The sequence below is a fragment of the Cervus canadensis genome, chromosome 7 (genome assembly GCF_019320065.1).
Source record: "Cervus canadensis isolate Bull #8, Minnesota chromosome 7, ASM1932006v1, whole genome shotgun sequence".
Classification (NCBI taxonomy): Eukaryota; Metazoa; Chordata; class Mammalia; order Artiodactyla; family Cervidae; genus Cervus; species Cervus canadensis.
The window spans coordinates 3,542,379-3,554,180 of NC_057392.1; the positions used below are offsets into that span (position 1 = coordinate 3,542,379).

The 11,802-nt window shown below is 43.3% G+C and overlaps 1 protein-coding gene across 1 annotated transcript in view; it reads left to right on the top strand.

Moving 5' to 3' along the window:
- Window positions 1-5,514, top strand: part of SLC9A9 (solute carrier family 9 member A9) — a 647,359-nt gene extending 641,845 nt beyond the window's left edge. The window contains exons 15-16 of the mRNA XM_043474178.1: window positions 2,467-2,572; window positions 3,884-5,514. Of these exons, the coding sequence (XP_043330113.1) occupies window positions 2,467-2,572; window positions 3,884-4,102 (325 nt within the window). The 3' untranslated portion in view covers window positions 4,103-5,514. The remainder of the gene's footprint in view (window positions 1-2,466; window positions 2,573-3,883) is intronic.
- Window positions 5,515-11,802: the final 6,288 nt, after the last annotated feature.

Here is an 11,802-nt window from a genome sequence, read left to right on the forward strand (position 1 = left end):
AAATGGTAGCCCATTTGGCCCAAGCCTCACATTCACAGAAAGCCACAAAGTAAGTGATTAAGTGTTAGCACCAATAATAAGACACAGAGAGTTAAAGAGATACCTCATGGATGGCAAGAGGAGAAGGGGGCGACAGAGGATCCAGAGATGGTGGGACGGCATCACTGACTCAATGGATGTGAGTTTGAACAAATGGGAGATAGTGAAGAATGGGGAAGCCTGGCATGCCGCAGTCCATGGGGTTGCAAAGAGTTGGACATGACTGAGCCACTGAGCAACAACATCGGGATGAAAAGAAGAAAATGTTCATTGTGCAGTTTTAAATTTGTGTTTTCCTTTTGTGACATGGTTTTGGCATTTTGATTTTTCAGTGTATTGAGAATTTCAAACAATGGAAGTTGCCCATGCCTCTCCTAAACTTAGAACCTTGACAAACCCCATTTTTACTTATACAGCATCGCTAAAAATGTTGCTTATTTGCTGTCACTTTTCCATCTGGAAATAAAATTGGCTGAATTTTCTTTGATTTATGTGTTGTGCTTGCTAAGTCACTTTAGCAAGTCCAACTCTTGCGACCCCATGGACTGTAGCTCCTCTGTAGAACCCCAGGCTCCTCTGCCCAGGGGATTCTCTGGGCAAGAATACTGGAATGGGTTGTCATTTCCTTATCCAGGGGATCTTCCTGGCCCAGGGATGGAACCTGCATCTCTTGTGTCTCCTGCATTGGCGGGTGGGTTATTTACTACTAGTGCCACCTGGGAATCTGTCACTTTTCCATTTGGAAATAAAATTGGCTGAATTTTCTTTGATTTATACTCCAGTTATATATGTGTGTGTGGATATATATATATCTTCCATCTCAGCTCCCTATTAAAAAATTTTTTTTTTCTCCTGACCTATGCACACCATAAAGCCTATCAGAACACATGCTCCTGCCTGAGCGGGTCCACAGCTCACCAGCAGGGGTGTGGTCTGCGAGCTTTTCTTCCCAAAGAACCAACTGGTCACATACTCAATTCCACCCTGAGAAATTCCCTTCTGCTAGCATATGATGGTTGTGGATGCAGACAGCAAAGGGAGCCTCTGGATTACTTAAAATCATTGTGTATTTAGGCCTCAATGCCTTCATCCATAAAATCAAGGAAATAACACTCTGTAATAAAAATTAATGGAAGATCATCAAGAGCTTTCCAGAGTTGTAGATAGACTTGCAAGATGTCACAGGCAATGCCAGGCTCTTAACGTTAATATCTTCCCCATCCTTAACTGAGCACAACAGCTGCACATCTGAAAGGAGTCGGCAAGTTTTCCGCTCACAGTTGCAATCACAGACCCTCTTAAGTATCTCTTCAATCGCTCTCCTCGCATCATAACTAGGCTGTGTTCATGAGCCTCTCCTGCTTTGTCCCCACTGTGGGGGTAAGTGATTCAAAGTCAGAGGCCAGCAGATTCCTGGCCCCTGCCAGGTGCATGCCCCTCTGTCCCACACACTCAGGGCATCCTGGAATGATGGAGTGGTGTCATCCACCCGTGGACTGGCTCCAATAGAGCCTCCACCAAGATCTTCTCTTGAGTGCCTCCGTGAGCCAACATTAAATGCTTTCCATTTTTTTCCCCTCTCCCTATTTATTATAGCATTTCAGAAAGTTGACGAGGTGAACTATTCTCCAGCAGAGGAAATAATACAAAGCTTGAAAGTTGTTTCTGATGGAATGGTGAAATAATTTCACTACCTTACTGGGAGGAAAAAAAAAAAGGCAACCTGAGGCGGCAGCCTCTAGGGATTTCATTATTGCTAGATTGGAGGAAAACCTAAAGGCTTTAGATAAACAGGTTTTTCTTTTAACTCGTTAGAGCACTTTGGGACGAACAGAGGAGAAAGACAGGTGTTAGACAGTAGAATAAACCTAGCTCCAGCTTATTTACATAATTTGTATGGCAATGCATTGATGTATGAAGTATAAAGTGACTGTGTTGAATAGTGAAAATAAAACTATTTTGGCAAACAATCTGTGTTCACTACCCAGTTCTCGAATGAGGGAACGTTTTATGAAATACCTCTTGCTATATTGTGTGAAAATTACCAGTGGTTTAAGTTGTGTGTGCAGTTTTAGGAAAACACAATCTTTTATGCTATTATTTCAAATAATTCTTAAGAATATGTTCTCTAAGCAGAGGAGACGTTGAGTGGGAGAGGCGAGGAGAAGAGGACCATTTACACCTCTCTGACGCTGGCTGGTCCAGGTGCCGTTTCCCCATGATTAAAGACTATCAGGAGGGCTGGGAAAGTGTGGGGATCAAAGAATATAAACAGCAAATTTGTGCAGGCCACATTACTTCCTCAATAAGGGAGTAGAGGATTTGAAGGTAAAAATAACTATCTTTCACTGCATGCAAAGGTTTGTGCTATGTGAGAAACTCCATCCTGACTTCCTCTTGGCAAGTATTCCTTAACAGGCCTCACAGATACCTGAAACCAATTCTAACCCACTCTGGTCCTCCACTGACCACGACGTTACCTGAATGGTGTGGCCCAATTTCCCGATTGCTCACCAGTCCTCAGGCCTATGGGGTGAGTAAACATCTCGTGAGGGACAGGCTTGGTGAATACTGATAAAACCCGGAACCTTGGGGCTATTTCTTCTGTCTTGAGGAGGAAGCAAACAGTTCTTAAAATTCACTGCACCAAGAAGCTTCTCTCTTTTCCATTGTTGCTGATGTGAGCTCATTCTTCTTTTTAAAAATGCAATTTTTTATTGTCACCAATATTTTTAACCATAAAATGAATTTAGAAAAATATAAAAGAAGTAATGTGCCCTCACAAACTGCTATGTTTTGAAGTTTTGAATATTAGGCCGGGTGCCTTATAGCTGAAGGGAGTGGAATAAAAAAAAAACTGCTGAGAAGCAATTAGACTCCCTCCCAGTAAATCAGAGGGTCAGAGATGGGAGAGGAGCAGAATCTTGGAGTTTGTGGTACCCTTGGAGATGGCCGACCCCATGTCTAAACAGAGAAAAAGTCATCTCAGATCTCAGATGTGCTCAAAACACAACAGCCTGAGCCAGCAATTCTCAAAGTGTGTCCTCAGACCAGCAGTTCCAGCCTCACTTGGAAACTTGTTTTAAACAAAGATTCTCAGGCCCCACCTCAGAATTCTGGCCTCAGGAACCCAGTATCTGTGCTTTAAGGAGTGATTCCAATATAGGCTGAAGTTCGAAATGACTGACCCAAGGTCACTTAACCAGGGCTCATTCTATAGGGAATTCTGTGAGGTCTTCCCAAAGCCAATGAAAGAAAACTTGAGACTTTAATTCCTTTTCTTCAAGGGGAGGACAACTTTATTGGCCAGATCTAGTTGGTTTCCACCATTACCCACCATGGAAACTTCCAACCACTTTTAGCCTTGGGACACTCATCCCATTTGAAACTTTTCAAAGAAAATATAGCAGACATTGAGTTAAAATATTAAAACCAGTACTGGTGCATTCCAAAACCAATATTGGGAATCATTCTGTACTCTGAGGTCAAACAATTCTAAAAACTCCTCTCATCCAGGTTAGATACCCATTCAAAACATCCATAGCATTTTATTTTAACTCCCCTAACCCACAGACCTGATCAATTGGCACACATTCTCTTACTAATGAGACTTAGAGACTTCTTATGATTGTGTGATGATGTCCATCTTCAATGTCATCTTAGAAATGTTTCACAACTCCTGCAGACATGGAAAAAGTTACATGTGGAATACCAGAAACTTCAGTCAAGTTAAGACAGGGCAGTGTGAAAAGGAAAATGAATATCCTGTTCTCCTATACTGCAGGACTGCTATTGTCTTCTGCTTTTATCAAGTGAACTCTCTCTCTTTCTCTCCAAAATCTAGGAACATCTCAAAGAGGATGATGTTGAATGCATCGTAAACCAGGACGAGCTTGCCATGAATTACCAGGAGCAAGGCACCTCACCCTGCAGCCCTCCTGGGGAGGACCAGAAAGCTTCACCCCACACTCCAAGCAAGGAAAACATTTACGAGGGGGACCTTGGCCTGGGAAGCTATGAACTCAAGCTCGAGAAAACTCTTAGTCAGTCCCAGCTGAACTGATGGGCGTGAACGGCTCAGACATCACAGGTCATGCAGGGCTCACTGAGGAATATAAGCAAAGCTGATGAGGCCGAGGGCACGGAAAGAGGCTGGAAAGTGTATGAAGAGCAGAAAGGGGAGATTCAAAACATACATCCTCTGGTGCCCACAGAAATGAGAATTTATTATCATCCCTCTGTATTAGGCAACTGATTTGAGCTTTGGACAGTGCCATTTTTATTAATGAATTGGGGAGGGTGGGGAGGGTGTGGGGATAGGAGACAGGCATCTAGTTGCTGGGAGGATGAAACAGTTGTTCTTGTGTCTGCAAGGTGTTTCTTTTCTGTATACAGCTCTCCTGACCCTTCCCTCAGATTTGAAATTCTATTCCCTCATTTGGGAGAGTTTTAAAACTCTGTTTAAAAAGAGTTTCTGAGCTTAAATGCGTGGCTCCTAAGCTGAAGGGAATACCCATTTATTCAGGAAGTGACACATTTTACATGTTTAGAACCTAGGGTCCCACTCGCTCCTGGTGATCCAGGGCTATTTGTCCAGATAAGTGCTCCATACCACTGCTGATGGCCGTGGTGCGTGGGACCCCTATCCTTCTGGGCATCCTCTTCAAGCGGCTCCTCCCACTGCTTGGAGGGGCTCCTGACAGCTGGGAAGCACTCCGCACTAAACGCAGTGCCGCTTTCCACCTGGGCGGGACCCCTTCCAGGGACAGTGGGGTTCTCTTCCCCGCATGCGGTTTCAGCTTTCCTATCCTTGCTTGCATTCAAGTCACTTCCTGGCTCTGTGGCAGGTCCTTCTGTCTGTAGGGCGATGAGATGCCATAGCCCAGGCTCCTCTCCACTTATAGCTCTCACCTGTGAACAGCCTCGCGGGGCACAAGAAGAGCAGGACTGCGCATGCGCAGAGCCCCCCGCGCAGCGCCAAGGACGCAGCATCAGCTCCCTCCCCACAACACGTGGCTTGTGACCTGAGGCGGAGAGACCAACACAACAGCTTTTAATTCCGCTGCACGACCTGTGCCTTTAAGCCATTAAGATACCTCAAACCCAGCTTCTCTTGAAATAACAGATGTTCATATCAGACCCCAAAAAGGTCAGCCCGAAAAGGGCAGCCCGAGTCATAGGTGAGCAGGCTCTGAAGAGTCTGCATCTGAGAATGAGCGTCTTCCTGGGGCCCAAAGCTTGAAAGTAACACATGCTTTGCTGACGAGTCTTCAGGCTTTTGACACGAACCGTGGAGGTGCCGGGCACGCCGCTATGCACAGCAATCCTCTTGCTTTCCAAACGGTAGAATCCAGGGGCACAAATTATTTTCTACTCAGCTAAGTATATCCTGGTCATTCCAGATAAATATGGCAAGCAGCAGAGCATGAAGTTTTCTAATTTGACTTAATCCTAATAAAACTTTGTTATAAAGTACGATTGTGTTCGCTAGTACATTATTTTAAAACGTCCTTTACTGTCCTAGGGCTTCCCTAGCTCAGTTTACTGACTGCAATACAGGGCACCCAGGTTTGATTCCCGGATCTCCAGTGAAGATCCCCTGGAGAAAGAAATGGCAATCCACTCTAGTATTTTTACTGGAGAATCCCCATGGACAGAGGATCCTGGCACGTTACAGTTCATGGGGTCACAAGAGCCGGACACGACTTAGTGACTAAAGCACCATCTACTGTCTTGCTAATTGGCAGTGCTAAGCCCTTACTCTTGAAGTGTCAGGTGAAGTGGGCACTGAAAGGTGATGTAAGGGAGATGCAGGCATCCTCTGGCCAGGAAGTCATTGGAGTTTCTGGCCGAATCAGTGATGCACGCAGAGAGCATGGAGCTGGGAGGACATGAGAAGGGAAGGTGGAGTCAGGCAGAGGGGAGCACCTCCTCCTTTTACAGGGCAGGGGACCAGAAACCAAAAAGAGCTCCAAAAACAGGGGAGGAGGGACTAGAGGAAAAGGACCAAAGGAAGGGAAAAAGAGAAATGTTCCTCTTAACTTCTGCCTTTATCATGTGAAAGGAAGGCACGAGAACTCATGTTTTGTTTCTTTCCCTTTGCATGGAAAAAGACACACCAAGGAAAGAGAAGATCCCCCCAAAGCAGACAAATGTGAGTGGGGGCAGAAGTGGAGAGAAGGGAGAGAAATATGACATGCTGAGTGGAAATGAGGGTCAGTGAAGAAGGAAAGGTACACGGTCTAACCCAGCACCAACTTGCTAAGATGGCAGAGCAAAAATAGCCTCCTGGCCACAGGCAAAGCTCTCTTCTGCTTGGAAAAAGAATCTTTTTTCCAGCTGCACATCCTGAACCATTACCCACAGGAGGTTGTGCATGTGTGCTCAGCCATGTCTGACTCTTTGCAACCCCATGGACTGTAGCCCCACCAGGCTCCTCTGACCATGGAATTTCCCAGGCAAGAATATTGGAGTGGGTTATTTCCTTCTCCAGGGTATCTTCCCAACCCAGGGATCGAACCTGTGTCTCTTGCATTGGCAGGCGGATTCTTTACCACTGCGCCACCTGGGAAGCCCCACAAGAAGATTGAGGGCTTCTTAATCTGGGTTGGACCACTTATCCCAGTGTCTCCAGCTAAGTATGATATTGGGCATTTGAGGAAATTGTGTCCCACCCAATAAGACAGAGTTCCAGCTTCAAGATGCAATAAACAGCCTCTTTCCCTCTGAGTCAGCCCAAGACCAGAACAGAGGCTAACTGGTGAACCAGTTAGCAATTCATAAACCCCAGATTCCCTTTTTGCTCCTGTTGTGAATAATAATAATTTATGATCTTAAATGCTCTGTGCTTTGATTAGCAGCATCAGGGCTATGCAATTCAAGCCTATTATTTACTGCCAGTTTCTAATGAATAATGAAGGCAAAGGAGCTTTATTCAAACCACTAATGCTTGCATTCATTATTAGAGCTTTAAACAGCACCCTAATTAATTGGCTTATGGTTCTTCTTTGAACTTCTTACCATATATACGTCACACATATACACACATGCAGGTGCATGCACACACACATACACACGCGCACACACACACACACACACACACACAGTAGCTCTCACTGTCAGGGTCCCAGCTAACACCTCTGTAGTTTTCTGCCTGGTACTCAGCACATGTCTGAACAAGTTTGAAGCCCGGTGGCAAATGCTGTCATGGTCTTCATTTGTAAAGTTTCTAGAAACTTCTTGGAGGACAACTTAATGGTATAAGTCAAAGCTGAAAATTCAAATACCCTTTGACCCACAAGTTTTACGGGCAAAATTTTGATTCCAGATATTTGAGGATTTCATACATACAAAGAACATTTCTTAAAATAAATGAATTGCTACCCTGGTTAAATAAAACACGCAACATGCATCTCATGAAACAGCATCATATGTACTGATATGGAATGATCTCCAAAATACATTGCTAAACAAAAAGACCAAGGTGCAGGGCAGATGGTATGCTGCCATTCTGGAAGGTTAAAGAAGGAACTGGTAGTATGACTGGCTCTTAAGAATTGAAGAGAGACCTAACACTTTTGTATCTTTTGGGTTTTGTACACTGTAGATGCATTATTTATTCAAAATAATAATGAGAAGAAGAAAATTCCTACAAAATAACACATTGAGGTGCTGAGCTAAAATAGGAAGTAAGGACTGGAAAAGCTATTTTACAACACAGTCTTTGAGACCTTGGGAATACCAAATATAGCATCAATAGTACCAAGAGCTTCTGGTTTATTCATTTGCATCATTCAACACATATGGATGCAAACTATATAAAAGGTCTTTAAAATTCAAAGATATGTGACTCAGTCTCATCAAATATCTAGAAGAAGACAGACACTATAAGGTATCTAGACATATGATAAAAGTATAGTAACAAAAACACTGGTTTTGGCTCAGAAATAAACAAAGAGAACAAGAAAACCTACTACAAAGGACAGAAACAAATTCATGACCTATATTTAGAAACTTAGTTCATAAACTTAGTTCAACTTGGGAGAATGGATGAATAGACTATTATCCAATAAACAGTATGGACCAATTTGACATTCAATATGGAAAAAGAAAGAAAATTAGGTAATACTCTCAACATACACAAAATTAAATTCCAAGTAACTTTAAGAGTTAAATGGAAAAAGTAAACCTGCAGGATAACAAAAATATAAAATAAAATATGGATATGCATACAGACGGTCTTCCTGAGAAAGATACAAACCAAAAATAGAGAATGACACATTTGACTCCACAAAAATATAAAATTTTTTATAATTAAAAACACAACAAGCAAAATTTTTAAATGAAGCAGAGAAAAATACACATATACTTTTTGTTTGTGTGACTAAGGATTATCCTTCAAATTATACAAACAACTCTTACTGATGCATGAGAAAAAAAAAAAACTTCTGAACACAAAAATATGTCAAGAATATGTAGAATCAAGTATGATTCCTTCTATCCAGACTTCTAGTTTTATGCTTCCCTGTAGAAAAGAAATACTTGGCATTTATGCATGAGGAACTGTACAAAATGATATTCACTGTGACACAGTTATTACAAAATACTGGCGGAGAGGGGGAATACCCATCAATAGCAGGGGCTAACTAAACTGTATTGTACCCATATTCTGCAGCAGTTATACTCTCTGTAGAGATGGACCCATACACATAAACTCACATGGAAATATTTTCAAGATAAATTGTTAGCGAAACAGTCTGGACTGACTCCCAGTAGACTGATAACAAGATGAGGAATAAGAATAGGAGAGCTGAATCAAGAGAGCCTTTTGGTTTATCTACATTACTTTTAATTTTCACAATGATATTATTTTCATATATAATCAGTTCTTGAAGCTTTGGCTTCAAGATGGGGGAAGGTGGTGGTCAAGAAAGTTGTCATGGAGGAACTTACATCTGAGGGAGGTCTTGAAAGATGAGAGTGTTTGACCAAGCAGACATGATAGATGCTGAACTGTGGGGCTGGTGGTGGGGTGGATCAGTATTAATAGAATATGGAAAAGGCATTCCAAACAAAGGAGAGAACCTGGGCAGGAGACAGAGGGGTGTGAAGCAGCCTGGTGCATTAGAGGAACTACACATTATTCCACATGGTGCTATTCATGTGTTGAGCATAGGAAAATGGAAGAATAAAAGATAATTCTGGAAATGTAAATCAGACGAAGTAGTCTGAGCCACGATCCTTTGAGAATGGGGAGCTATTGAAATATTTTAAACAGGGAAGAAAATTACATGTATTATGAGGAGACCAAATACCAGGAAGACTGGGTATTGGTGCAATAACCCAGTTTGGACACTATTATTTCACTGGCCAGGAGAGAGACAATGAGAGGCTTAACTAGGGCAGAATCCAGGAGGACGGAGAGGAGGCAGCTTCTAGACAGGTTTCAGAACTAGACTCAGCAAAGCTGGTCATGGGATATGGAAGGTGAGGAAGCTGGGGGAGCCCAGAAGGACCCCATATTTAAGGTTTAGGTGACAATATGTTGATGGCTCCCTTCACTGAGGGTTTTAGAAGGAGGAACAAAGAAAAGCTGATGAATTCAACTCTAGACATGCTGAGTCTGAGGTTCTCAGGCAGCACTTCGTGGAGCTGTCCAGAGGTTTACAGGAATCTGAAGTTTAAGGAAAACGTCCAGGCTGGAGGTGTGTATTTGGAAGGAGAAGATGTGCATCGCAGCTTCACTGAAAAGTTTCTCAACTGCCACACAATCTTCCTCACCTCTCTCTAAGAAAGAGATTCTGATATGCCCTCCTCACCAAAGGACCATGTCAGAGTCTCCAAGAGGACAAGCACATCTTTCCTCAAAAGACCCCATAGATGATCCTCACTCAGTCCTTGGGGAGAACCACCGACAGTAAGAAGGAAGGGAATCAGACAGAGGCTGAAAGGTGCTCCATTCAGTGGATGGACAGAGTATGTACCCGTGAAAAGGGCCCTGGACAAGACTTCACTGAGAATTCAGGAAGTCTGCATGCCCATGGGACAGGGAACTCGCTCAGACAAGTATTCATTTTTACTGCTACTGTGTTCGTGGCCTTGTACCATGACCCCGCCTCTCCTCAACTATGATAGTTTCACCTGTCAGTGTGGCTAGGATATAATCCCTATTCAATCAAATTTTAATCTAGATCTTGCTGTGGATGCATATTTTCAGATGTGATTAACATCAGCCCTCTGTTGAGTAGGTTAGCTAATCTGGGTGGGCCTGTTTCAGTCAATCAAAGGCCTCACAAGTGGCATGCAGGTTTCTGAGGAGAAGAAGTTCTGCCTATGACCCCAGTGTCAGCTCATACCAGAGACTCCCAGAATGGATACCCTGATAGCCTACCTGCCAAACTATGTCCCCCCCTCACCTGGTCTCTCCACCCTCACTTTCTCCTCCCCACTCCTTCCAGATTGGAACAGAAGGACAAAGAAGGCTAGAAGAGGAATTTATTTCACAAAATAAATGAAACAGGTAGATTACCTGATCAATTCAAATGTTTTTGAAAGGAGCAGTTCAGAGATTTGTTTCTTATAAGAAACCATACAATATTCTGATTTACCCATGATGTTGCCCCGATTTCTTACCCCTTCTCCATACATAGCACAGTTCAAGGATAGCTGATGTTTATAGCATGGTCCTGAAGTACAATCTCAAAGTACTTGTGTGATTAGCCAAGAAGCCTTCAAGTGTGTTTGTCCTTCAGAGCAGGCAGCAGGCTTGGTGTGGAGGAGGTTGCCAAGAGTAAGATGCCTACCCATGGAAGATTCCATACGCTTCCCAAATATTGGCCATCAAACTGTCATTCATTCAGCTTAACAAACATTTATCAGATACTTACAATATATGGCTGATAATCAAAGTTAGGAATTGCCAGTGTCAGTATCATTAATGGGATCAGTAAAGATGGGACAGATGAGCGATGGTGAGTTCTAGAAAGCACATTAATTCAAAGACATCTTGGCCCATTTTATCACCCCATCATGCAGAGTGATTCGTTTTAGCAAAGAATGAGGAGGAAAGAGAAGCTCCAACAAGTCAGGCTGGATGTAAATGAGGGAACTGGGCCATACAGGGGTCAGAGTCTCCGCATGTCAGCATCCTCCTCTCTGCCCCCTCTCCCCTGGGAACTGGTCAGTGGGAAGCAAACAGCTCAGCAAGGACCAAGTGCAAGAGACCAATTCGAATGCCCCCAACCTCAAGATGTGGCCTAAGCAATGAAGGTCTCCAGGGAAACCCTTGGTTAACCAAAGTCACCAGGCCACCCTCCCTGAAACCCCACTGTCCACTCACCATCTTGCAGATGGCCAGCATTCAGGAGTGCTGATTTATCAGAGCTGAACTGAATTCAGTCCTGGGTTGGTTATACCTGGCATCATGCCTAGAGGGAAAAAGGAAAAATGTCAAAAGGAAGAAAAGGAAACAAATATTAGTTGATTTTTTGCTATAGGCCTCATTTTTCCATATACAATATCTCATCTCAACCTACAACCACTCTGGGAGCATCACATTTAAACCCCACTTTATGTGCATGGACCTGGGAGACAGGAATGTTAAGTCCTGGCCTTAGATCATGTAGTTGACTCATGGCAGAGGGGAGTTTTGAAACCAGGACCCTATAGTTAAAAGATCCTGACTTCTTCCCCAATTATAGTGGGCTGCAGGCAGACTTAGTACAAGATTGTCAATAGACACTAAGAACCCTTGATGTCCCAACA